General features: G+C 35.8%; 2 protein-coding genes, 1 long non-coding RNA gene and 3 other non-coding genes across 6 annotated transcripts; 1 reads left to right on the top strand and 5 right to left on the bottom strand.

Moving 5' to 3' along the window:
- Window positions 1-406: 406 nt before the first annotated feature.
- On the bottom strand, window positions 407-14,112 carry LOC108979794 (peptidyl-prolyl cis-trans isomerase CYP40-like). Its single transcript, XM_035692135.1, has 10 exons — window positions 13,801-14,112; window positions 12,637-13,137; window positions 12,425-12,512; window positions 12,278-12,330; window positions 9,970-10,074; window positions 9,287-9,362; window positions 8,746-8,783; window positions 8,550-8,640; window positions 8,378-8,434; window positions 407-656 (listed from the first exon to the last, which is right to left on the bottom strand). The coding sequence occupies exons 1-8, from the start codon at window positions 13,975-13,977 to the stop codon at window positions 8,587-8,589; spliced, it is 1,092 nt and encodes a 363-aa protein (XP_035548028.1). The 5' UTR covers window positions 13,978-14,112; the 3' UTR covers window positions 407-656; window positions 8,378-8,434; window positions 8,550-8,586.
- On the bottom strand, window positions 11,573-11,675 carry LOC118349107. Its single transcript, XR_004802099.1, has one exon. It is a non-coding gene; the product is annotated as a small nucleolar RNA snoR109 (small nucleolar RNA).
- Window positions 11,878-11,979, bottom strand: LOC118349106. Its single transcript, XR_004802098.1, has one exon. It is a non-coding gene; the product is annotated as a small nucleolar RNA snoR109 (small nucleolar RNA).
- A 2,477-nt stretch (window positions 14,113-16,589) lies between the features above and the next one.
- Window positions 16,590-18,649, bottom strand: LOC108979790 (peroxidase 10-like). Its single transcript, XM_018950552.2, has 4 exons — window positions 18,198-18,649; window positions 17,712-17,903; window positions 17,410-17,572; window positions 16,590-17,133 (listed from the first exon to the last, which is right to left on the bottom strand). Exons 1-4 carry the CDS (start codon window positions 18,411-18,413, stop codon window positions 16,724-16,726), a joined length of 981 nt encoding a protein of 326 aa, XP_018806097.1. The 5' UTR covers window positions 18,414-18,649; the 3' UTR covers window positions 16,590-16,723.
- A 2,476-nt stretch (window positions 18,650-21,125) lies between these two features.
- On the bottom strand, window positions 21,126-21,709 carry LOC108979792. Its single transcript, XR_001994277.2, has 2 exons — window positions 21,445-21,709; window positions 21,126-21,347 (listed from the first exon to the last, which is right to left on the bottom strand). It is a non-coding gene; the product is annotated as an uncharacterized LOC108979792 (long non-coding RNA).
- A 908-nt stretch (window positions 21,710-22,617) lies between these two features.
- TRNAR-UCG lies at window positions 22,618-22,691 on the top strand. Its single transcript has one exon. It is a non-coding gene; the product is annotated as a tRNA-Arg (tRNA).
- The last annotated feature ends 1,771 nt before the right edge of the window (window positions 22,692-24,462 follow it).

Here is a 24,462-nt window from a genome sequence, read left to right on the forward strand (position 1 = left end):
GCATCTGCAGCCGAAGCAGTTCACCACATTAACTGTTCAGAAAAGGACAACACCATTATCCAACTCAGTCATGAACATTACCATGCTTTAACAAGAAGAGCTGAAGAAGAAACATCACTTGCAGATCGGCGTGTTTCAGTGTCCACGGAACAGAAGCTTGTTGCTCAGGCAAGCCAAAATTTAGCTTTGACAAGACTAAAAGATTCAAACCCTGATAGCAAACTGCAGAGGGGAAGACTTAAAGGTAAAAATAAATTGGGAGCTGGATTCACAAAACAGGAGGCAGAAAAACAAAATCCAATTATTAAAGTGGGAGGCTCAGTCGACAACAGACAGAATGCTTTCACCAAAGCTCAGGCCAAGCCACATGCTCCCTCCAATCATGGAAAGCCACCACAACAGTTCAGAAGATCAAAAAGTAATAACAATAAAAGGCCACTTAAGAAGAAAGCTTCAATTTTACATAAAATAAGAATTTTTATTTCAAGAAAAATAACAAGATTGTTTCGATGATCAGATGAGTACTGTATAAAGAGTTCCAGCCGGCAATAAAGTGCCATAAGCCTAGTTTGACATAATCAAAATTGGTTCAAGCTAGAGTTTCTCAATTGTCTCCTGAAAAGATCTGTCAGCCAATTCATGCCCACCAACAAAGCCTGAAATAGAACAAACCTTATCAAGAGATGAGAGAAGAGAATAAGTGCAAATAATTTCTTTCTCTTGTTTATTATCAGTAAACCAACTTCATAACCCAAGTATACGAAACATTTCTACCTGGAAGGATTCCTGTTATGAGAAATGGCTAAATCTCATTATTCCAGGCATCAAAACCATTGCCAAGCTACATTTTATTGTCTAGAGAGAGAGAGAGAGAGAGCCCTAATATCATTCCCTTTTTTTTTTATAGGTAAGAGATTAAATTATTATTAATAAGAGTAGGCATAGCCTAAGTATACAGGAGGTATACATGAGATAAAACCTATTTAGGACGGAGAAAGAGAAACAAGAAACTCATGAATATCAAGGCCATTAAAATCTACCGCTTTGGCCCAAAGAAAAAGAGTTCTAACAAATAATAATCTGATCTCCTCCATAGAACACTCCTTGTCTTAAAATGTCCTGTCATTTCATTCCTTCCAAATGCACCATAGAAGACATATAGGAATCATTTTCCACACTGCTGAAATTTGTGGGATACCGCTGAGATTCACCCAACATGCCAAAAGCTCAGCCACTGTAGCAGGCATAACCCAGGGTAGTTCTGCCCTGCTGAATACATCGACCCAAAGTACTCTAGCAATCTCGCAATATAGTAAGAGATGGTCCACCGTCTCCCCACTTTGTTTACACATACAGCACCATTCTACGACAATCACCCCACATTTCTGTAGGTTATCTGTTGTCAGAATCTTTCCCAAAGCCACTGTCCAGGCAAAAAAAGCCGCCCTCGAGGGGGCCTTATTTCTCCAAATTTTGTCTCCACGAAAAGTGATTGATTTGCAAATGTGTGAGGGCCTTATAGAAAGAGCAAACTGAAAATGTACCTTACCTGGTAGGTGTCCACCTCAAAGTAACAACTCCTTAAGTGCTCGGTCTCATGGAGTATAAAAGCTGGAAGAAAATCTCAAAGTTGCTCACTTCCCAATCTTGGGCCGCCCTAATGAAGCTCACATTCCACTGGAATAAATCCCCAACCCTTTCCATGAGTTCGGCCACTGAAGATTCTTTCTCACGTGCAATCATGAACACTTCAGGGAATAAGTCCTTGAGAGCTCTGTCACGACACCATATGTCATGCCAGAACTTAATTCTTGAGCCATCTCCCATCACAATTCTAGTATGACGAGCAAGGGCCCCCCACCCTCACTTGATATGCTTCCATAAACCCATACCATACATCCTGCTCACCTCCTTATAACACCCTCCTCACCCCATAGGCCTCTTTATCTAAAATCAATCACCAACTTCCATAGAGCTTCAAGTTCGGTATTATAGCGCTAGAGCCATTTTCCAAGTAAAGCCCGGTTGAACAATCTCAGGTTTCTTACTCCCAAGCCACCAGAAGAGATTGGAGAGCATCTCGTGCTCCACTTAACCAAATGAAATTTAAACTCATCCCCAAATCCGCTCCAAAGAGAGTCACGATACAATTTCTCAATGCGTGCTGCCACACTTGCAGGGATTGGGAACAATGATTAAAAAAAAAAAAAGGTAGGTGGAGTGGAGAGAGTACTTTTGATTAGAGTAATTATACCACCTTTTGACAAATACAACTGCTTCCAACCTGTCAGCCTTTGTTCAATCTTCTCAATCACTGCATCCCAAATAGTTTTTTTAGCCCAAGAGTTGGCCCCCAAAGGAAGCCCAAGATAATTCATAGGGAATGAAGAGACCTTACAACCAAGAGTGTTAGCCAGTGACTGGATATTACGAACATTGCCAACGGGGACTAGTTCTAACTTGGATAAATTCACTTTCAACCCAATGAATGTCTCAAAGAAAGGTAGGATTGTCCTTAGTGCCTGAATCTGGTTTAGATCTACCTCGCAAAAAATAAGTGGATCATCCACAAACAATAAATGGGACATGTGGATAGTAACTCGATGTGTATCACCAACCAAGAAACTAGTCAAGAAGCCATTGTTAACAATCGTTGGCATCATTTTGCTAAGTGCCTCCATAACTATGACAAAGAGAAGTAGGGACAAGCGATCCCCTTACCTTAAGTCTCGAGAACTGTTTAAAAGTCAATTGAACAGCCATTCACCAAAACTGAGAACTTCGCCATCAATATGCACCATCTACACCATCTCTCCCCAACACCACATCTCCCCAACAAGTACTACAAAAAGTTCTTGTTGACATAATCGTAAGCCTTCTCTACTTCTAACTTACACAAGAGACCTAGATTACCCGCTTTTATTCAACTATCAAGGCATTCATTAACTATAAGAATTGAATCCATTATCTATCTTCCCCATACAGATGCATTTTGCGGTTTCGTAATGATCCACCCCAAAACTCTACTCAGTCAGTTTGCGAGCACCTTAAATATAATCTTATGAGTAATGCTAGATATAAGCCCTAAATAGACAAGCCTCATACAAGCTTTTTGTAAAACAATGGGTCCCACTAATAAATAATAGTTTTTTTTACACTTTTTAAGGTGGGATCCACTTTTTTACAAAGGCTTGTATGGGGCTTGTCTATTTGGGGCTTGTACAAATCATTCTCTAATCTTATATACCCCATTCACAAGGCTAATGGGACTGTAATCCCTAACCTTCGATGCCCCATTCTTCTTGAGAATAAGTGCAATAAAAGTGGCATTGAGGTTTTCCTCAAATTTCCCTACCAAAAAGAATTCATGAAATACCTTCATTAAATCCTCCTTCATCACTTCCCAGCAGGTTTGGAAGAAGCCCAAAGAAAAGTCATCATGCCCTGGTGCTTTATCTTTTACCATCTTTTTTACCACTTAATGAACCTCAGCCTCCTCAAATGGCCTCTCCAATCAGGTGACATGCTGCTGTTCAATGGACTCAAAAGCTAGCCGATCAATCTTCAGCCTCCATCCCTCAGGTTTGGTAAGTAACTACTCAAAATAACCAGCCACATGATCCTGGATCACTGGGATCTCCGTACGAACAGTTCCATCAATATTCAGCATCTCAATGGCATTGGTTTGCCTATGAGAGTTTGCCACTATATGAAAGAACTTTCATGCTACGATCACCTTCTTTCAGCCACAAAGCCCGTGATTTCTGCCGCCAAAAAATCTCCTCCAATAGGGTTACCCTTTCTAGTTCTAAGACCAGTTGTCTTCCGAACAAGTTCCTCCAATGAAGTTGGTTGTCTCTCCCGATACCTTTCAAGCTCATGAAGCTCCTCCAATAGTGACTTCTTGCGATTGCCTACATCACCAAAAACCTACACATTCCAAAGTTTTAAATCTTTTCTCAGAACTTTCAACTTGCAAGAATGAAACTAGGAGTGCCATGGATCTGGTAGGAGGACCACCATTGTCTAACCCGTTCCACAAAACCTTTCGTCTTTAACCACATATTCTCAAATTTAAAGTATCTTCCTCCTTGAATTCCCTCACAATCTAACAAAATAGGGAAATGATTAGAACAAAGGCGAGGCAATTGTTTTTTACATACCACCGAGTAATGAATTTCCCATTCCGGGGAGACAAAATCTGTCTAATCTCGACCACGATTGATTATTGGACCATGTGAAGGTACCACCCATAAGAGGAAGATCGACCAAGCCCAACTCAAAAATACAATACAAAAAATTCACCATGGCTGATCACAACCTATTGTCTCCTGATCTTTCACTTGGGAATAGCACAAAATTAAAACCCCACCAATGGTGTGATACCCCCATATGATAAGGATAAGGATAGGTGGTGTATGGAATCCCACTTTGCTTGGGAAATAGAAGTTCTTGCTCTTTATAAGATTACAATGGGGCTTCAATTGTATCATTGACTAGTCCTTTCGAAGTATAGGTCATATGGTTTGGGTCTTCCATTAGGACGTTACAAATGCTATCAGAGACAGGTTTGAGATTCTGCAGACTTTATGAGTTGAGTTTTTGGAAATCTAAAGTTTGAGGTTTTGCAGACTTTACGGATGGAGTCTTTGGAAATCTGAGGTTTAGAGATTTTGCATACTTTAAAAATGATTTTGATGAGATTTGAGGTTTAGGTTTTGTAGATTTTAAGAACTGATTTCATGACATTGAAGGTTTTAGACCCAATGGGCTTATTTTGTGGACTGTAGGAAATGATTTTGATAAGATTTAAAGTTTAGATTTTGAAGGTATAAATAAGCTTGATCGAAAGCCAGGTTTGAGGTTCTGCAGTCTATAATATATGAGGTTTTGGATATCAGTGGGCTTTAGGAAATAATTTCAGATTTGATGTTTAGAATTCTGCAGACTGTAAGAGATGATTTAGATTATTTTGTTGGTATATAAGGTTTTAGAATCTGCAGACTTTAGGGAATGTGTCCTATGAAACTAGAGTTGTTAAGATTTTGCAGATTTTTAACTAATTTCATGACAATGATGCTTTAGATGTTGTAGGCCCATTCTTTAGATTTTACAAAATGATTTTGATGAGATTAGGTCTCGTTTGTTTTTTAAGATAAGATGAGATGAGTTGAGTTGAGATAAAAGTTGAAAGTTGAATAAAATATTATTAAAATATATTTTTTTAATATTACTTTTATTTTAAGATTTAAAAAAGTTTGAATCGTTTATTTTATTTTGAGTGAAAATTTGAAAAAATTGTAATGATATGATGAGATGAGATGAGATGAGATGAAAATGGTTGTGAAAACAAACAAGGCCATAAGATTTCCAATTTTGTAAACTTTTTTTTTTTTTTTTTATAAGTAATTTCGTAGACTTTATTGAATGAGTTTTAAGAAAATATGAAGTTAGACTTTACAAATATGACTTTAAGAAGCAACCCTGATAAGGTTTAAGATTTGGATTCTTTAGATTTTAAGAAATGATTCCTTTTGAGATTGAAATTTTACATTCTACAGACTTTAGGAGAATGATTTTTATAAGATTTTAAACTTTAGATCCCCAGGCTTTAATAATGAGTTGGGCTGAAATTCAAGGCTCTAGATTTTGCAGACCTTAAGGTATAATTATTTTCAGATTTAAGATTAGACTCTGCAGATGTTTGGGCAATTCATTATTACCAGATTTGAGTTTATAGGTTCAACACTTTAAAAAATGATTCTTTTCAAATTTAAGATTATTGGCTGCAGCTGAGAATGAAAGAGAGTATTTAAGAGAATAAGTGAGTGCATGGATTTGGGAGACGAAGTCGGTTGCTATCAAAGTGTGGTAAGAGTTGTCTTGGTAGGTACTTAAATGGTATAAGAGTTCATCCCAACTAGAAATATGGGACTTGAGCCTGCCACCTACGATGAACTGGCCCAACGAGGATGTCGAGAATTTAAGGAGAGATTGTGATATCCCCATATGATAAAGATAAAGGTAGGTGGAGTATGGGATCTCACATTGCTTGGGAATGAAAAGTTTTTATTCTTTATAAGATTCCAATGGGGCTCCAATTGTATCAATGACTATTCTTTTTAGAGTACAGGTCATATGATTTGGATCTTCTATTGGGGCGTTACAAATGCACCACGACAAGCCTCACCAGCTGTATAACCCAGCCAACTCCTTGCAAAGAAGGGTTCTTCTGTTTTCCACTGTCGACCCATATATTCCAGCGAAAACCCCTCTAAAGTTATCCTCCACATTTTGAAATGAAACAGCCACTAGTACTCCCCAATATACTCCTCTATTTTTGTCACCACCCTTCTATCCCACATGACTAGTACTCCACCTGATGCTCCAGTCAAAGCCAAAAAGACCCAATCTACATATGGACAATTCCACAAGCTTCTAACCATGCTTTGTGGTATATATTCTGTCATGACTTCCTGCAAACACAATATCCGCCTTCCACTCTCAGAGCAAGTTTTTTTATCCGCAGGCACTTATTTATGTTGTTAAGCCCTCAGACATTCCATGATATAATCTTAAGCTTCATGGAGATAAAGTCGACCCCCTCCCTCTTGGTCTTTCTTGACTTGAGATACCCTCATAATTGATAGACCACGTCAATCTCTTGAGTTCCCGCTTTTTTTTTTGCACCGGATTTCTTAGTTTGGTTGTTTCCAAATTTAATGGTTGTTAAAAAAGCCATAAATTGTTCTTCAAAACCTTTACACTCGATGCCCACACAATGCTGTATTTCCTGCACCTTATCCATAACCTAGTCCGAAACAATATTCTGCCAAGGAGGTATAGACTTCAACGGTATCGACTCCCCATCCATCTTTGTCCCTTCCTTTGGTGCCCACTTCGATGCCACCAACCAATCTGCCTCCTCAGTAGAAGGAGACCTACAGTTCAAATCATTAATTTCACACAGAGGATCTATCGACTATAATGTTTCCACGTTGACTTCCCCAACACCATCAACCATCGCTATTTCCACTTCCATGCCCTTTGTGCCTTCCATTGGCTCATTTTGTCCACCCAATGTAGGATCACAGTTAGCCAACATGACAGAAATTAAGGTATCCACAGGTAGAATCATCGGCTCCACCATAGGCTAATCGGCCGGAGGAGATTCCCCCATGAGGACCAACTGCTCTTCCTCTCTGCTCCTCATTGGTATCTTATGTTAACTCCTTGCAAGGAAAGAGTCGGCTGTCGTAGTGGGTTCCCCTCTGCCAAGCCGACAGTTGGCCTGCCACAACCACCCTTCCTCTTCACAGTGCTTGTCCTTGTACAGGATCGCTATACCCCTGTCCATTACCCAAACTTATAGAGACTCCTCTCGGAACTTCCTTGGCACCGCTACCTCCACCCTTATCACTGGGTTGCGCCAGCTTCAATGATGCCACTAGAGCCTCCCTATAGGAGCAATGTTGTTGCTGAGGCACCGCCACCATGGATACTCTACCCCTATTATCGTTCAATCCTCTTCCTTCGTTAACGAAATCCCACAGCGCCTCCATCATCCTCCTCCTCCATCCCTTCCCTTCCACCTCCTCTAGTACAAAGTTGAAATTGCGCCTGCTACCACCACCATATTCCACTATTGCCATGTACCAACCACGAGTGTTAGAGCACCTTTGTGCAATGAAATTGCGGTTCCCTTCACCTACCGTGGTATAAAAATCCTTTGTTGCACCCTTCAAACAGTCCTCGATTGCTTTGGCAAGCCACTGCACCGTGGACAGTCCCAATCTCATCTTATTCATGACCTTCCAACTTCTCTCAATGATGAGGAGTGAACTTCCTTCCATAGAAAATGAAAACACCTTCAATTCAACCAGTAAATGTTTCAGAAACCCCATTTTTTTTTTATGTCAGAAAACCTCTCCAAGGCAGGGCCCTTCGGACCCATCCCTGCAAAGTAAACCTTGGTCCCGCACCCTTGGAAGTTTCTCTACACCAAACTGGTTAAATCACTGATTTTTCACCAGGTGGTGTGGCCCTAAAGGATTGTTAGCACCCATGAGGTGTTGAACCTTGGACTTTGAAGTGAGTGATACCCCAAGACCAAGGCCTTCACCACTTGGGCCAATCGCTGGCTTTTTGGAAACCCCAGTTTGGTCACCCCTACAACTCCAAGCTCACCGAAATCTCACTGTCAACGAAATAAAACCATCATCTTGGTTGTACAAAATACCTTGATGCGATTGGTTGTAAGGAGAGAAATGAAAATAGGTAAAGGAAAATTTTCTCCTGAGAAGTCTTAATATCATTCCCTTAAGATGGCCCTTATAATGAAACTATAATCATTGAACAAGAGGCCAAAAATCTGTACCTGATGAAGCCAATTTGAGTCTGCAAACAAAAAGCCTGAACCAGCCAACCATATAACCTAACAAATGCCCATAAAATAGAAATCAGTATTTCCGGAGAGTAGGCAGATTTGTACTCATAAAACGAATGGAATGTTACTTGCAAAATTAGAAAAAACGGAAAGCAAATCTCACCAAAATGTGTTTCGCATACTAGAAGAATGCCAGAACTCTACTGAAACATTTTAGAGTAGGCCTTTTTTTCCTGATCATGTCTATCAGCAATCTGTAACCGTAATGAAATGTTAGAACCATGTAAAATAAAATAAAAGAAGACGACATCAGGAAAAGAAGTCATATCAAAACAATATAAAATGGGAGGTTCATCGACCTTCTTCCTTGCAGCAGCAAGCTCTTTCTTTATGCTTCCTGCACAAAGGAAAACATGATATACAGTCAAGACTACCATTTCTAACAGTATTCTTTCTTTTAATAAGCACTTCTAATGATATTCAATGACTCAAATAGTTAAAATAAAAGGGACCGAGTTAACAGACTTCCAATGTTCATGTGGAATGCAACTTGTTTAGTGAAACGATCTACTTCACTTAAACTTAAACTTTTAAAACACAAAAATCTGCTCGTTTTCAGGATCTGATTGTGTGAGTTTGTATTTGACAGGCAGAGAAGAATTAGTTTTCATTTCTCTTACATTCTTTTCCATGAAGGCAAAAGCAACAGAAACATATCATAAGGGCACCAGAATGACATAAGAATTCTCTGAAACACACTCCCCCCCACCTTTCCCAGAAAACACCCAAAAAATTAGCAAACTCATATGAACACAAGAGAAGGAGAAGGGGAAGGGGGCATCATTGCTGGAAGAATTTATCACATTAAAGACATTATTACCAACCATTAAAGTCACTAACCATCATTTGGCTCCAATTCTAATGCCTTCCTGAAGCTTTCAACTGCAGAGTCTATGTCATTTAACGCCATATGTGCCTGGCATTAGTGACACCACCATACATATATATTAAATCACTTCACAAATTAACAAAATCAAGCAACCTAGTTAAAATTTTTCAATCATTTAAGTTCTTTAATGGAAGGAGTTTCATTGAATTATGATATACTATGACTACAAAAACGAATTCAAAACTTCAATAATTTCCATCAAGAAAAAAAAAAATCGTGTAATCGCTGCCAGCATATCAAACTTTGGCCCTTAAAAGCTCAAGCTTAAACCCATGTCGAACATAACAATAGGTATCATTCTAACCGACAGTTGACAAAAATCCAATTCCTTAATATTTTTTTTGTTTTGATAAGTTAAAAACTTTATTAAACACAATGTAATAGGCCAAGCCCAAGTACACAAGAAGTATACAAAATTCCTTAATATCTTGAAACCAATATAATGATACAAGGCCTGATCGTTGTCTTAACATCATTATGTAAATTTAGTGAAACTTAAGCGACTTGCTCTCCCAGTCCAGTCGTTGCTTTTCTTTCTGTTAACTCTACAATTTAGTCTCTATCAAATTGAAAATAGTAGAAAAACAGGAAGAAGAGGAGATGAATGAGTTCCTAATCAATGGAAAATACCAACCTGGCCTTGGCGAAACAAAGCTTTCACATTATCTTCCCCATCTCGCATAGCAAAGTCTGTGTCCAACAATGCTCCTTTTAGATCTCCTAATTTCAATTTACAAGCCTAAATAAAGCATGCAAAACCCTAATCAATTATATATGAGAAAAAAGAGCCTTAGTAATGTAACGAGATTGCTAAACAATAACAATAAACATTAATCTATGAGAAAAACTGATACAATGAGGTATCACCCCCACTAGAGTCTTTGTGTGGTGCATGTGATTAGGCAAGACAATAGATCTAAAGGCTACAGCATCTAGAAGAATTGTAGACAGTCAACGTATTAGCACCTTCACAGGATAGAGAGAGAGAGAACTAATCATCACCCCAAACTCCAAAGACGAAGATGGAAAATTGTGGTTCTTATAATTGTGAATCCATTGGCAATCGAAAGGAAAATCTTTTGACCAAATTAACGCAAGACGAAAAAGTAAAATGACAATCTTGATCTCTAAAAGGAATAAACTTTAACAGTAAATGAATAATATGAAAATGTAGATTAAACTCTAGCTCGTTATTTAAGTCAGGCAATAGTATCAATTTATCAAATCAAATTTGAAATTTCATTAGAACCTGAAACTGAACAAAAGGGTGAAAATCAACAAAGACCATCTACAGATCCCCTAAACAGCACACTCATTTCATTCAGCAGGGTTGCATTGTTCATGGACTAAACCCTATTAAATTCTTCATATTAGGGCTTGAGGTCACAACTAGGGGTGATTAACGGTCCGGTCGGACCGAACGGACCGAGACTTAGACCGGTCCGGTCCAGTCCATATTTTAGAGGACCGAAATCATTCGGTCCGGTCCACGGTCCACAGTTTTTTCGGACCGGACCGGACCGAATGAAAAATTAAAAAAAAAAAAAAAAATTTATATATATTTTATATATAATAATTGTACAATTAACAATATAAATTTTTAAATATATTATTAATACTTGTTAATATTCTATAAATTAACAATATTTTATATATATCTTCATTTAACCTATCACTATTAACAATATAAAATTTTAAATATACTATTAACACTTGCTAATATTCTATGAATTAATAAATATATAATATCAATTAGTTAATTATATAGTAATTATATAAATTAATAATATAATTTTCATCTAATTTATTATCATTGACCATATAAAATATTTTTTATTGAGTTTGTTACATAATCCACATTAATAAGTCACTTAGTTTAATTTAGTATTTTAAATAAATTTTTTTATTAATTATTAAAAAAAAAAAAAAGAGGGCGGACCGACTGGACCGGACCGGCCCGGTCCTTTGGGTGTTCGGTCCGGTCCGGTCCAGAAAAATAATGGACCGAAAATTTTCGGTCCATCGCCGGACCGGACCGGACCGGCCCGTTTGCAGCCCTAGTCACAACAATTCACAGCATTAAATTCGACCATTTTGGCCTAATGCAATTTCTGCATTGCTTTTTTTTCAACCCAAATTACAATTTTGCCTGATTTCTATATTATAATGGAAGAACAAGCTACTTCTATTAAGTTGCATATTTTTTTTATAAGTATAAGAAAAGAAATTAAAAAAATATATATGAGAAGTTCGGTAAGCAAAATAGTTGATGGAGATCAAAAGATCTCCCAAAAAACCGGCCAGTTAACTTCTCTGAGACATTTGATATGGCTACAGCCGCTTTGGCGTTTCAAGATCAAGGGTACTGACTGAAATCATCACCCTTCCCTTGGTACATGTAGCCTAATGCAATTTCCGCATTGCTTTTTTTTCAACCCTAATAACAATTTTGCCTGATTTCTATATTATAACGGAAGAACAAGCTACTTCTATTAAGTTGCATATAACTTTTTTTATAAGTATAAGAAAAGAAATTAGAAATAAATATGAGAAGTTCGGTAAGCAGAATAGTTGATGGAGATCAAAAGATCTCTCAAAAACCGGCCAGTTAACTTCTCTGAGACATTTAATATGGCTACAGCCCCTTTGGCATTTCAAGATCAAGGGTAATGACTGAAATCGTCACCCTTCCCTTGGTACATGCCCCAAAAAAAAAAACACCCTAAAAAATAAGAAAAAACAAGAACACAATAAAATCAAACAATCACAAATCCATTGTAGGCTGTGAAGCTATAAAAATCGGAGAGAGAGAGAGAGAGAGAGAGAGAGAGAGAGAGAAAGAGAGAGTGTGTGTGTGTGTGTGTCAGTGATTGCTCGGTGAAAAAGAATTGCAACCTAGAGAATGTGCAGTTGGGGCTGTCATTAAGTTGCATATAACTTACAGAACTATTTGTAAATATCTGGGACTTTGTCTTCCGCAAGGATGCACTTTTCTCTGCAGTCAGAAAAGCAAATTCATCAGTTGGACTAGAGCAAGGAAGATAGCTACTTCAAAAGATGAGATTACAAGGAAGACTTGTGCAGCTCACCTTCATCAATGTCTTCCTTTTCCCAGCATACATCCAAGTAGCGCAAAGCTTTACGATATTTTCTGAGAGCCATCTTATAGTCTTGCTTCTGTGTGGGAGAAGTCAGGGAACTTTAACGTTAACATCAGAATATATGCATACAAAAATACGCACACACACACACAAACATTTAATTCTATATGTGGAGCAGAAAAAAAATATTAACCAACTACCTTGTAATGCTCATTTCCAAAACTTTTAATGTCATCTACAGCCCTCATCCACCAAGAAATTTCATCTGGTTTGGCATCAAGGTCAGCTGGCCAGTCAGCATAAGCATCACCATCTTTAAAGAAGTTAGATATTCCATCATCTTCCCCCTCGGGAATCTCTCCACAATCCATAATTACTACTTCTTGAGTGGGATAATCACCCTCTCTAGTAGTAACATGCTCAATAGTCCGAACCACACCCATTCCTTTAATTACCTTCCCAAATACAACATGCTTGCCATCTAGATGAGAAGTGCGAGTCGTCGTAATGAAGAACTGGGATCCATTGGTGTTAGGTCCGGTGTTAGCCATTGATAGCATTCCTTTTCTTTCATGTTTGAGGTCAAGTTTCTCATCCTCAAATTTCAAGCCGTAAATAGATTCTCCGCCAGTGCCATCCCCAGCCGATATGTCTCCACCTTGTATCATAAAACCTTTGATGACGCGATGAAAACAGACCCCCTGAAATGAAGATCATGCTATCATTTACAAAACAGCTAATAACTGAAGTAGTGTGCTTTGCAAATAACCAAAGGAAGATGATTAGCGTCTTAAATCGTGTAGGTGGAGTGTAGTTGCATTTGTAACTAAAATAATGAGAAACTGCATACTTTTCTTAAAAAGTCTTCAATTTATCTCATTACCATATCTTCATGTCAAAAAAGACAGTAACATTGAAAAGGACCATGAATTGAAAATAAATTAAAACTCTTAGGTTTCTTTTATTACCATAAACTTTCAAGTTAAAAAAGACTACCATTGACAGGGATCATAAATTGATAATAACGATTTGTAATAATAACCATAGATACTTAGCAATAGGCATTCACAATCATACCACAGGTAATTGTTCCTCAACTAGTAACCACATAAGCCAAAAATCTTTCTTCGAATATCGCACATTTGAAAAGACAAAACGTGTAAGCACAAATTGACCGCAGCAAAATGAGACAGTCCGCTCAAAACTAAATAGAACACTAATTATAAGTCCAAGAAATAAATCGAACTAAGTCAATGCATGCGATTCTCCTCCAATATATAAATATATATATATATACACACACACTCGTATGTTTAAAATTATTGAATGGGAAAATAAGAGAGAAGGAGAGAGGAAGGAGAGACCTTGTAGTGGAGGGGAACACCGGTGTTAGGGCCAATGCCCTTCTCGCCGGTACAGAGAGCCCTGAAATTCTCGGCGGTTTTGGGAACCACATCCTTGTAGAGTTCCACCACTACCCTCCCCTCTAGCTCTCCTCCTATGCTTATGTCCAAGTAGCACCGGGGGTTGGAATTCACCATCTCTCTCTCTCTCTCGCTCGCTCGCTCGCTAAAACCCTAATGTCGCCTTTTTAAGTCTGCTCCCTCTCCCTCTAGAAGTTTTAGCTCAAAGAACTATCGCTAAAATACGCAGCGGTGCGCATCGCTGGCTTTTTCTATTTTTATTTCATATGGTGTGGAAGGGGTGTATGTGTATCTCGACGATCGACGCCGTCACATTTGATGGAGTAACAGTAGAAAACGAGGACATCTCGACGTGGCTCTGCTTGGTTAGAGGGACATTCCAAAAGAGTTGATTCTGTTGGCTGCCGTGGAATTATTAACGATGGAAATCTCTCCAAATTTATTTAAGTAGTATGACTTTTGAAGCTACTACTTCGATGGTTCATTTATCAAAGAGCGGTGCTACACTTATCGAGTATAGTACGAGACGGATTTGTTAAGTGTAAAATAAAATTTTCATATTTTTAAATAATTTTAAAAAGAAATTAAAAATTACTTTATTAATCACTAAATTTAAAAAAAAATTGTCAAGATCCTATCGAAACTCAACTGTTGGTGAGAGTAGCATTTTTCTTTATCAAATCATAAAAGTGAAGCAAATTTGGTAAAATGCTAAAATGCAACTACTTGGTCGATCTTTGTTGGGTTTTATTTTATTTTATATGTTTTTAATCCAACTAATAAATCCATCTACTTTTAAGCCAGCAGTTGATATTGGTTTGTTCTTCACGACTTTCATCATACATTTGCTTTTCTTTTTCCTTCTATGTTTGGGCATGCTAAGCTAATTAATGCATTGTTGTTTAACCTTTTGTACATGCTGGAGAAAATATAGTCTTTGCACGTAGAAGCCTTTTTGAAAATGTTGATCTTGGAATCACTCATTTTTATTGACTTTTATCTTCTTATCATAGGAAGATTTTTCCATTGTTAAGAATTAGGCATTTCTCTTTATAGATGTTTTTCTTTATATTACAGACTTGTAAGATTGTTGCTGGACAGATATGAGTTAACAAGTAATAAATAATATTCTAATAATATTTTATTCGATTTATATAAAACTATCTCAATTCATATCTGAATCTAGCAACAATTTTACATATTCTAAATTGTAATAATGAGTTTTCAATCCAAACATGACTAAATGAAAAATAAGTAACTAACATTTTAAGGGTAACTTGTCAACTGTCTAAAAAAAGGAAAAGTTAATTTCAATTTGTCTAACAATTTGGTGATAAATCGTAGTATTTAACTTCTAATGATGGCATATCAATTCAATATAAATAGAGACTTGTTTGTGTTAGTAATTTATTGACAAGTTATCTTTTGTGCTAGATGGTTACACTAAATTATTTCAATGGGATTGCGCTTGTAAATGATGAATTTGGAATTGAAGTAAGGGAAAAACTTGCAGTGGTTGATGCTCGGGTTTTACCATCTCCAATAGTAATTTTGCATCTATGTTTCTTTGAGCTATTTTAGAAATGTTATATTGTCAAATCTAATTTATCACTTAATTTTTTGTAGCTTAAGGCTCCATTTGGATTGAGAAGTAATCTCATCTCATCATTACAATTTTTTTAAATTTTTTCATAAAATATAATAAATAATTCAACTTTTTTAAATCTCAAAATAATAATAATATTAAAAAATAATATTATAACAAAACTCATTTAAAATTATTTCATCTCATCTCTCAATCCAAACAAGATCTAAATATGTGCAGTGTTTATTTCTTTGTTCTCATTTTCCATTGGGCACATTGAGGGAACTACTTAAAGCCTTCAGGAATTTCATTGGAGTTAGACCCGAAAGGATTATATTCTAAAGAGAGCTGCTACGTCCACCGCTCCCAGCTCCCGCTGGCAGCTACCGCTAGGCAAAAAAAACATTTCCTTAATCACTAAGTAAAAAAAAATAAGAAATCACAGCGGTAGAATAGAGTGGTAGAAATGAATAGTAAGAATAGCATTTTTCTATTCTAAAAGTCGGATGTGTGATATTGTTTTATATATATTACTCGGTACAGGGATGGTGTCAACGAAGGCCAATTCAATCAATTTGTGCTTTACCAGATGGACGCAATAAGAAAGGTATGATGATCTTGTTGAGATGTGTCGTTTCAGCAAGGTTTAAAGTGGGCATCATATGCCTAATGATATTTTGTTATGACTTTAAGCAAACATAAAAATCTTCCTAAATTGAATTGCGCTAAGTTGACTACACAACAACGTGCAAACAACACTAGGCTTTGATTAGATAACGAGTTTATCTCAACTCATCTTATATAATCATTACAACTTTTTCAAATTTTCAAACAAAATATAAATAATAATTCTACTTTTTAAATTTTAAAAGAAAAATAATATTAAAACTATATTTTAATTTTATTTTATTCATCTTTTAACTCTCTTATCATCTCATATCATTTCAACTCAACTCAACTCATTATCCAAACCTCCCCTGTGTCTCTTTGCGTTCTTGTATTGCTTTTGAGGTATGTTTTTATGATATTTTGACATTTGTTGTTACATCATTTTCACAACACGGCCAGCAGTTTTGTTTTTTAAACAAATGATAAATTTTCGCACTCGGTATAATCGAAGCAGAAAGAAAGAAGGCATGAGAAGTGGGTGAATCAGTGTATGATCACTTCTAGTTCTGCATTGTCACAAGAGTTCTAAATTAGAGACCTGCATTTCATCTTACTAGTTACAGCCCAAGAACACTTTTGAAGATCGTTTATTTCACACACACAGGTTTTTTAGTTCACCACTCTACAGTTTTTTCTAATCTCTCCACTTTGTCCTGTAAGCACACCTATGCTGGCCATCTTCACCATTGATGCTGCAAAATCCCTGTAGAAAAGATAAGGGAACTTGCTATAGTTAATGACCATTGAAGCGGTTTTATTGTCCCCCATAAGAGCTTGGTCTGACTTAAGTAGCCCAGAATTGTTCACAAGGTTTTTGTAATAGATGTTATCAAATTTTGTCGAAGTGACTGAATCCAAGGGAGACAATTTGGTGTCAGAATCAGCATCATCTTCTGGGCATGTGCTCTGCAAAGTTTGTAGGAGGGATGCATCCAGTGTTGGATCAGGTTTACCATCAGCAAATTTGAAGAGCCTTGACTTGAATGTAAAGCATTGAGCGAACCCAATAGTGTGTGCACCTGTATAAAGCATATGGATCAGTGACAGTCTTTTAAGCTTATGTTGTATTGTAGCAGAATGACAATATGATCTTCATGAAAAGTTACATTTGCAAGGCCCTTCATGTTAGAGTTTGATTTTGTAAGAGAATTTGATAAAAACTTCTTTTACAAATAAAAAGTCTGTCGTTTCAGTGGTGTGAAAATAGGTCCCCTACACTGGCTGGCAAGTAAAAGGACTCGAAGTTTATATATGTAGCATGGGAAGTTGCTTTGGCTGGCAAGTACGAAGCAAACCTGATAGCACGACTACATCCTTTACATCAAGCCCCTTTGAAGTGAACTTTGCAGTGATGTTTTCTAAGGGCTCAAAGGGGCTTGGCAAGTTGTTAGCTTCACTCTCACTTGCTGTTGTGCCATCTCGGCGACCCAAGGGTACATCCCAATAGGATCCTCCAGCCTGAGAAAAACAGGAAACATAAACAAAGATTGATATAGACAAGGAATATGAGATACAGATTAAGATCATGTATGGACATTAGAGAATCTGAATGGTATTTCGAGACAACTTCAACAAAGCACAGGAGTTGGTTCCTTACAAGAAAAACAGCCTCTCTTGCTGCAAGAGTTAGCACATCAGCACAGGAAACAGTGGATGGGCAAGCTTTCTCCAAATTGGTCTTTATTGTGTCAATGACCTCATAACCTCTAGCTGAATTTTTATTAGGGAACGCATTCTTCTCCCCTTTAGTTGCGCCGGTATCATCGAGCAAAACTGACGCGTCGCATCCCTTTGGTACAAAAAAATATTTGCAGTCAGTTTCTGAAGATCAAATGGAATTAAAACCGTTGATTATCCTGCTAGCCTGTACCACATTTAACTAAATTATTTTGATTAATGGTACTGTTTCCTCTTCTTTTTGGTAAAATAACTTCTTATATATGTCACTTCTACAATCATTTCTATCTATGCCTTCTTAATTATGAATATTTTACTGGATAGCAGTGAATATGTGTTTGTTTGGTCCCTAGCATATCCAACAGAAACTGATCAACAACTAAACGTACGAGGTTAATAGATATACATTAACAAAACAATCGTGGAAGTGAAGCCGCAAGAGAGAGGCTGCCATCCTAGTATCATTTGCAATGGCTGACCATACACTGTATCGAACAATCTTTGTCAGGTTCGGACAAGTGGAGGCATAGAATTTGTAATCAAGTTGACAGGATACACGAGGACTTAGGAGCAAGAGGCCAAAGAAGGTTACAAAGAAAAGACTATGGGGGTTTTGATCCATAACTTGAACGTGCACAGGGTATCTAAACGCTTGCTGATGATGTGTGCCAAGCAGCGGCAAGTACAAGCAATTTATACACAGGAAACCAATGCAGAACGCATATTAATTACCAATTAAGTTTTGTGAAGAGTGGGCGGACCACTAAGGGTACTGTCCCTCTCAGTTGAGTTTGGTATAAATCCACAGCTTTGTCAATGGGGGAAGAACTCAGCTCTCCCCACCTCATTGAAAATCAGGGCTATTCTAAGTGGCAGGATGATGTGTTACATTAACAGCATTAGCATTGGTCTATGTGCCATTCAAGCAAAACTTCCATATTGATTTATTATTAATTTTTTTCTAAAATCAATTTTTTTTATATATATTTTACAATTAGAATCCACTACATACATTTGATATTGATAATACAAATGCAATAATAAAAAATATATATATAATATATTATAATAATAAAATGAATATGCAAGTGAATGTTTGTTATGTTGTTGAAGGAGGGAGAAGAGGAAAGGTTTGTGAGAGAGAGAGTGGGAGGAGAGAGAAATAATTATTAAAATATGTTTTGTGGAGTGAATAGTAGCTCTTCAAATTTAGATAAGTATTGTTCATAACTAGCTAAATATATGAATATGCAGTCAATATAGATGAATTTAAGCTCATATTATGCAAATATGATTTTGCATTTGCATATGCATATGCATAGACTAATGCGGATGCTCCATACTGAAAAGAATACATATAGGCTATCAACAACACTCTCTTGTTGACTTAAGTCTCACCATATGAAGAAATGAAAAGATCTTCTCATCAATTACTATTTATCATCCCACACTCCACACCTTATAAAAAATACTCGTACACCTTATGAAAAACATCCACACGCCTTATAAAAAGCTATAAATGTGAGGTGTGTGATGTGAACAGTGACTAATTTGTAGCAAACTAAAAAACCCGTGAAGAAATAGGTGCACTTGAAGGACATGTCATTCCATTTTTGGCCTGGATATTTTATTTATCTTCACTATTATTATTATTATTGTTGTTGTTGTTGTTTACTATTATTTTTGCCTGGAACTTTTAACTTTTGGATAAGTCAAGGGTGGAAGTTGGAGCATGTTGTAGTCAACAAATTGGACTTGGAGACCGAAAGTGCTGTTTATATATCTTCTATGTTTTAAGTAGTGGAGTATACATATACAGTGTTAATGGGGATGGTGACATAGACCCATCTCAGACAAAAACATCAGCTCATTGAAAACAAGAAATGGCTGATCAGTTAACCATGAACCACTAATAGGACTGGAAGGTGGGATTAGGTAGCTAAGTTGGGGGATCAAGACTTGCCTGGCCACAATTATAGGAATTAAACAAATCGAATCCTGAATGTTTTAACACGACAATGCCATTATACGCCAATCCAGATTGAAACTCGCAAGAAAGATTCTTCCATCTGCGGGAGGAGTGCACATAATGGCTACTAAATGACTGCAACTGCTGAGCACTATCCTGGTAACCATGCCTGTATGGCTGTATGCATCTTTCATTCGAGTTTTTGGTCAAAGAACCTAGTTAAATAAGCCTATTTCAGCAGCAATAAGAAATAATGGATTCTTTTTTTTTATTATTATTATTATTAAAAAGAAGATACAAGAGTTGAGAGTGGGAACCTCAACAAAAGTCAAGAAAGAATGGATTCAAGAAGGATATACGATGGACTTTGAGCACTCCCAATGGGTTTTGTAAAACCCATTTTTATGTAAAATTAGAAGAAAAGTATGAATCATGTATTTTCAAATCTACTTTCCATTTTGCTGCAGTGTTCAGCTACATGTAGCGTGAACTGTACACAAATGTAAAAATATTTTATTTATTTTTTCTTTGTTCATGTACTTTGTCTCCCACAATAGTTTCTCTCTTCTTGTATTTTTTTTCCAACAAATTATTAAATAATATAATATAAAGAAAAAATAGATAAATTGAAGTGAGTATATATGTAAAATAAAAAAAATAAATTTTAATAATATATTTTAAAAGATAGGATACATAAACCATTGGGAGTGATCTATCCCTTCCATGATCTTCTTTTCACTAAAAGAAATCAGTGAAGGCTGAAGATGTTATGTTGTTTGTAGTGAAGGGCTCCTTCCGAGTCCTAGTAATATGAAAGTGGCAACCTTTATTTTTGTGAGATTCCGTTCTTTTTTTTTTCGCCTTTTTATTCCAACAGCAATTCCCCGTGAAAAGGACACCTGAACCCAGTCCAATCAGTGTTTCTTGCTTTCTTCTTCTCATTTTCTTTGTGTTTTCAAGGTTCGCTTAGCCGGTTCAGCTGTAATTAACAAGCCTCGATATATCGGCATTACTTCGTCAAGTAGAAAGTAATCCCATCAAGCTTTGAGGGTCAAATTGGGCAATTATATTACGCCTGATATCCCAAGTTCCCTTGTTCGAAAGCCTGAGTATCCAAAATTCTCTAGCTAAACCATTTTTTCTCTGCTGCCTAACCAGGGTTTAGTGATGATTGTCTGATTTGATGTGTGGGAATTGTGCAGGCATGGCCGCATGAGGGCAGTATTCCTTGCTCTCTGCGGCTGCTTGATGTTTAAGGTAGGTGCATAAGAGAGAGTTTTAAGAAACCTTGTAGGGGGTTCAGTTCTTATCCACACAAAATTAAACTAGGCCAAAGATCTTGATGCGTGTCTACTGAAAATGCACTACAGTCTACAAGCAAGGCAATCAATTAATATAGCAAATTACCATGATTCACTCATCAATATAGATAACAAACAGCAGTTTCAACACCCTGATTAATGATGTCAAGAAGATCCATTTCGATATTTTTAATGGCTGGAGTAAATTTTAAGACTCCCTCAACAGAGGTTACAGAACAAATAATCGAAGAAACAGCTCTCTGAGCAGTCGTAGCAGCAAGAACAGCTGTAACCCAGAAATAAAATCAAAAGATTCATTAATAATAACAGCAAGAAATTAGATCTTTTTAAGGACTTAAAAGATGACAAAAATAGGATATTACCAACTATCGATGGCCTTGTCTTGTTCATCCTGTTCAACCTGGAACTCAAGGTCCTTGCCAGAAGTCTCAATGGCTTGTGATGGTGGGGGTTCCATCTCTCTCTCTCTCTCTCTCTCTCTGAGGCTCTGAAGCGCTGAGTGGAGAAGGATATAGTATGTTGCGCAATCACGTGAACGCATTAGGGGTCGACTAACAAAGATGGGTTGAAGCCAAAAGTTAAAACTTTTCAATTTCCGGAATAATTATTCTGTGTTGATTTGTGATTGCATTAGGAATTTTATTTGGCCAAATGATGATTCCATTTCCAAATCAAGAAGACTGCACAAGACAAGGCACGAGTTACGCATGGACGGAGTGTTTCGGTTCTAGACGTTGGATGGTCCCCATTACTGACTAAGAAAGCCATCCAACGGTTAAGATGCAAACCCAAAAAAAAGGGTTGGAAGGAAAAGGGTGGTTCGACCACCACTGTATCGTCCATTACTGCAAAGCAAAAGCCAGACTGGGTGCATTTTTAGATTACTGTTGCAGGCAATGAGGATTCTGCAAATTGTGAAGAGAGATACAAGGAATGTAGTTCAAATTATCCAGTGTTTCCATGTAAATTATATATATATATATATATATATAACAGATAAAAGAAAGTTTTAGAGATTGTGTGAGATAAAAGATAATTTTAAATGAAAGTTAAGTAAAATATTATTTTTTTAATATTATTATTGTTTTAAAATTTTAAAAAATTGAATTATTTATTATATTTTATGTAAAAATTTAATAAAATTATAATAACCAGATGAAATAAAATTATTTCTAAATCCAAACGACACTTTTATGAAAAGCGAAGATCCAATTAATTTATTTATCTTCTTTTTGGACCACCAATGATGTCATAGCATTTGGCAGCATACAGCTTAGATTATTTTGTTCCAAGTCCCTGACCTACTACTATTTATTTATTTATTTTGTTTGTTTGTTTGAAACACCATTGGTAAGTGTTGATCCAACTTTACTGCCATTTGGATATGCAGTGAAGTGTTCATTCTCAGAAGTGCTGAATGCTGATGGCCATTGGATAATGTTTAAGTTGGGCTTTCAGCCGAAGGGACTAGAAACTAAAGAAAAACAAGCAGTGTCGAATGGTTATAACTTAAAAGATAGGAATATTAGGCATAGGACCGCATAGCGCAGTGGATTAGCGCGTCTGACTTCGGATCAGAAGGTCGTGGGTTCGACTCCCACTGTGGTCGGTTTTTCTAGAAATTGAAATTTCCATGTTTATTGAAAAAATGTTATATTTTAAAATTTTAAATTTATTAAAAGAGAAAATTAAGCAATGGTTTTAATTTTTAAGAGAAAAGAAAATAAATTATAGATTATTTATAGTTTAGGAGATGATTGGAAATGATTTTAAGTAATCCTTCGATTAAAACCACTGATATAAAGTATAAACATTGCTTCTTAGAATCTTAAAGGCAATGATAAACATTGTCACTTCCGGAGTGAAGAGAAACTTCAGATCAAACTAGAGGTTGAGATTAGGAGTGTAACCGGTCCGGTCCGGTTTTGGATAAAATCTAGGACCGAACCGGTATGTACCGGTTTTATATTTTTCAAAATCGATTACGCACCGGTTACCCTCCTAAACTGGTACTTTCGGTTTTACCTGTTTTCGGTTCGGTTTTTTAATTTTTTTAAAATGTAAATTTCACAATTTATCATTAAAAATTTGTTTATAAAAAAAAAATGATTTAAAAAAAACTGTTTTATACTTTTATTAATATATTAGACTATATAATAGTATTAATATTAGACTATTGGTATAGTTATAAGTTATATATTAGTATTAGTTATAAACTTTTAGTGATTTAGTATTAGCATTTTATGTAATAATTTATAAATTATAATAAAAAATTATTTCATATATGAATAATATGTTATATATAAAATTTCACATAAAAATTTATAATTATACATTATATATAAAACTTATATATATTAATATTTAATATATATAAAATATTTTGTATAAAACTTATATATAAAAATATTATTTTTTATTTTTTTTTAATCAACCGGTCCGGTCCGGTCCAGTTTTCCGGTTTGAATTTACATCTCTAATTGAGACGTTGGATTCGGCCTGATGTTTTTTGACCTTTTGTTACAATAATTTTTGAAACTGCTACAAACTTTTTTTTTTGGCAAGCGAATGTGAAATTGCTTCGAACCTCTTTTTTTGGTTCGATAAAGAAATTTTCATGCATTTTTTATTTTTTTAGAGAATATCTTCCCACAGGTGCTACCTATTTCCTCCAAATAACAGTCTCTAATACTAGTCTGCCATGCAGCATGTAGACACCACATTCTCTCAATCCTGGACCGCACTGTAGAGAATTTTAAAAAGAGAAACACTACTTTACCTTTTCTAAAGTGACACCTCCATTTGACCGTTGGTTAAAATTTTTTTTTTTTATTTAATGATTAAGAAAATGATTTTAAATGTATTGATGTATTTTTTTTTATTTTTTAAATATATTTAAATATGTAAAAAAAATGTGAAAAGAAAAAAGAAAAAAAAAAAGAATTTACGCTGGACGATAAGCCCAACAATCAAAATGGGGCGGCATAGTAGCTGCACCCTTTTAAAAATTATATATAATTTTTATATCTGATATATATAATTATATATAAAATAATCTTGTATTATATGTTAAATTACTAATTAAAATAATATTAGATTTTAAAATTCTATATAAATAATTTTATATTATTACTATAGCTTATAGTATTAGACTAGTTGTAGTTATACTAATACGATACCGTTATATATTATAATATATCACTATATTATATATTATAATATATCAATATAATCTATAATATATATTATAATATATTATTATTATATTATTAAATATTATAATAGATATAGCATATTATATATATATAATATATCGAAAAAATAAGACCCGATCGAACCGATAAAATTAAAACTTCAGAATATAACTGATGTAGTATCGG

Source organism: Juglans regia, chromosome 7 (assembly GCF_001411555.2).
Source record: "Juglans regia cultivar Chandler chromosome 7, Walnut 2.0, whole genome shotgun sequence".
In the NCBI taxonomy this organism is placed as follows: domain Eukaryota; kingdom Viridiplantae; phylum Streptophyta; class Magnoliopsida; order Fagales; family Juglandaceae; genus Juglans; species Juglans regia.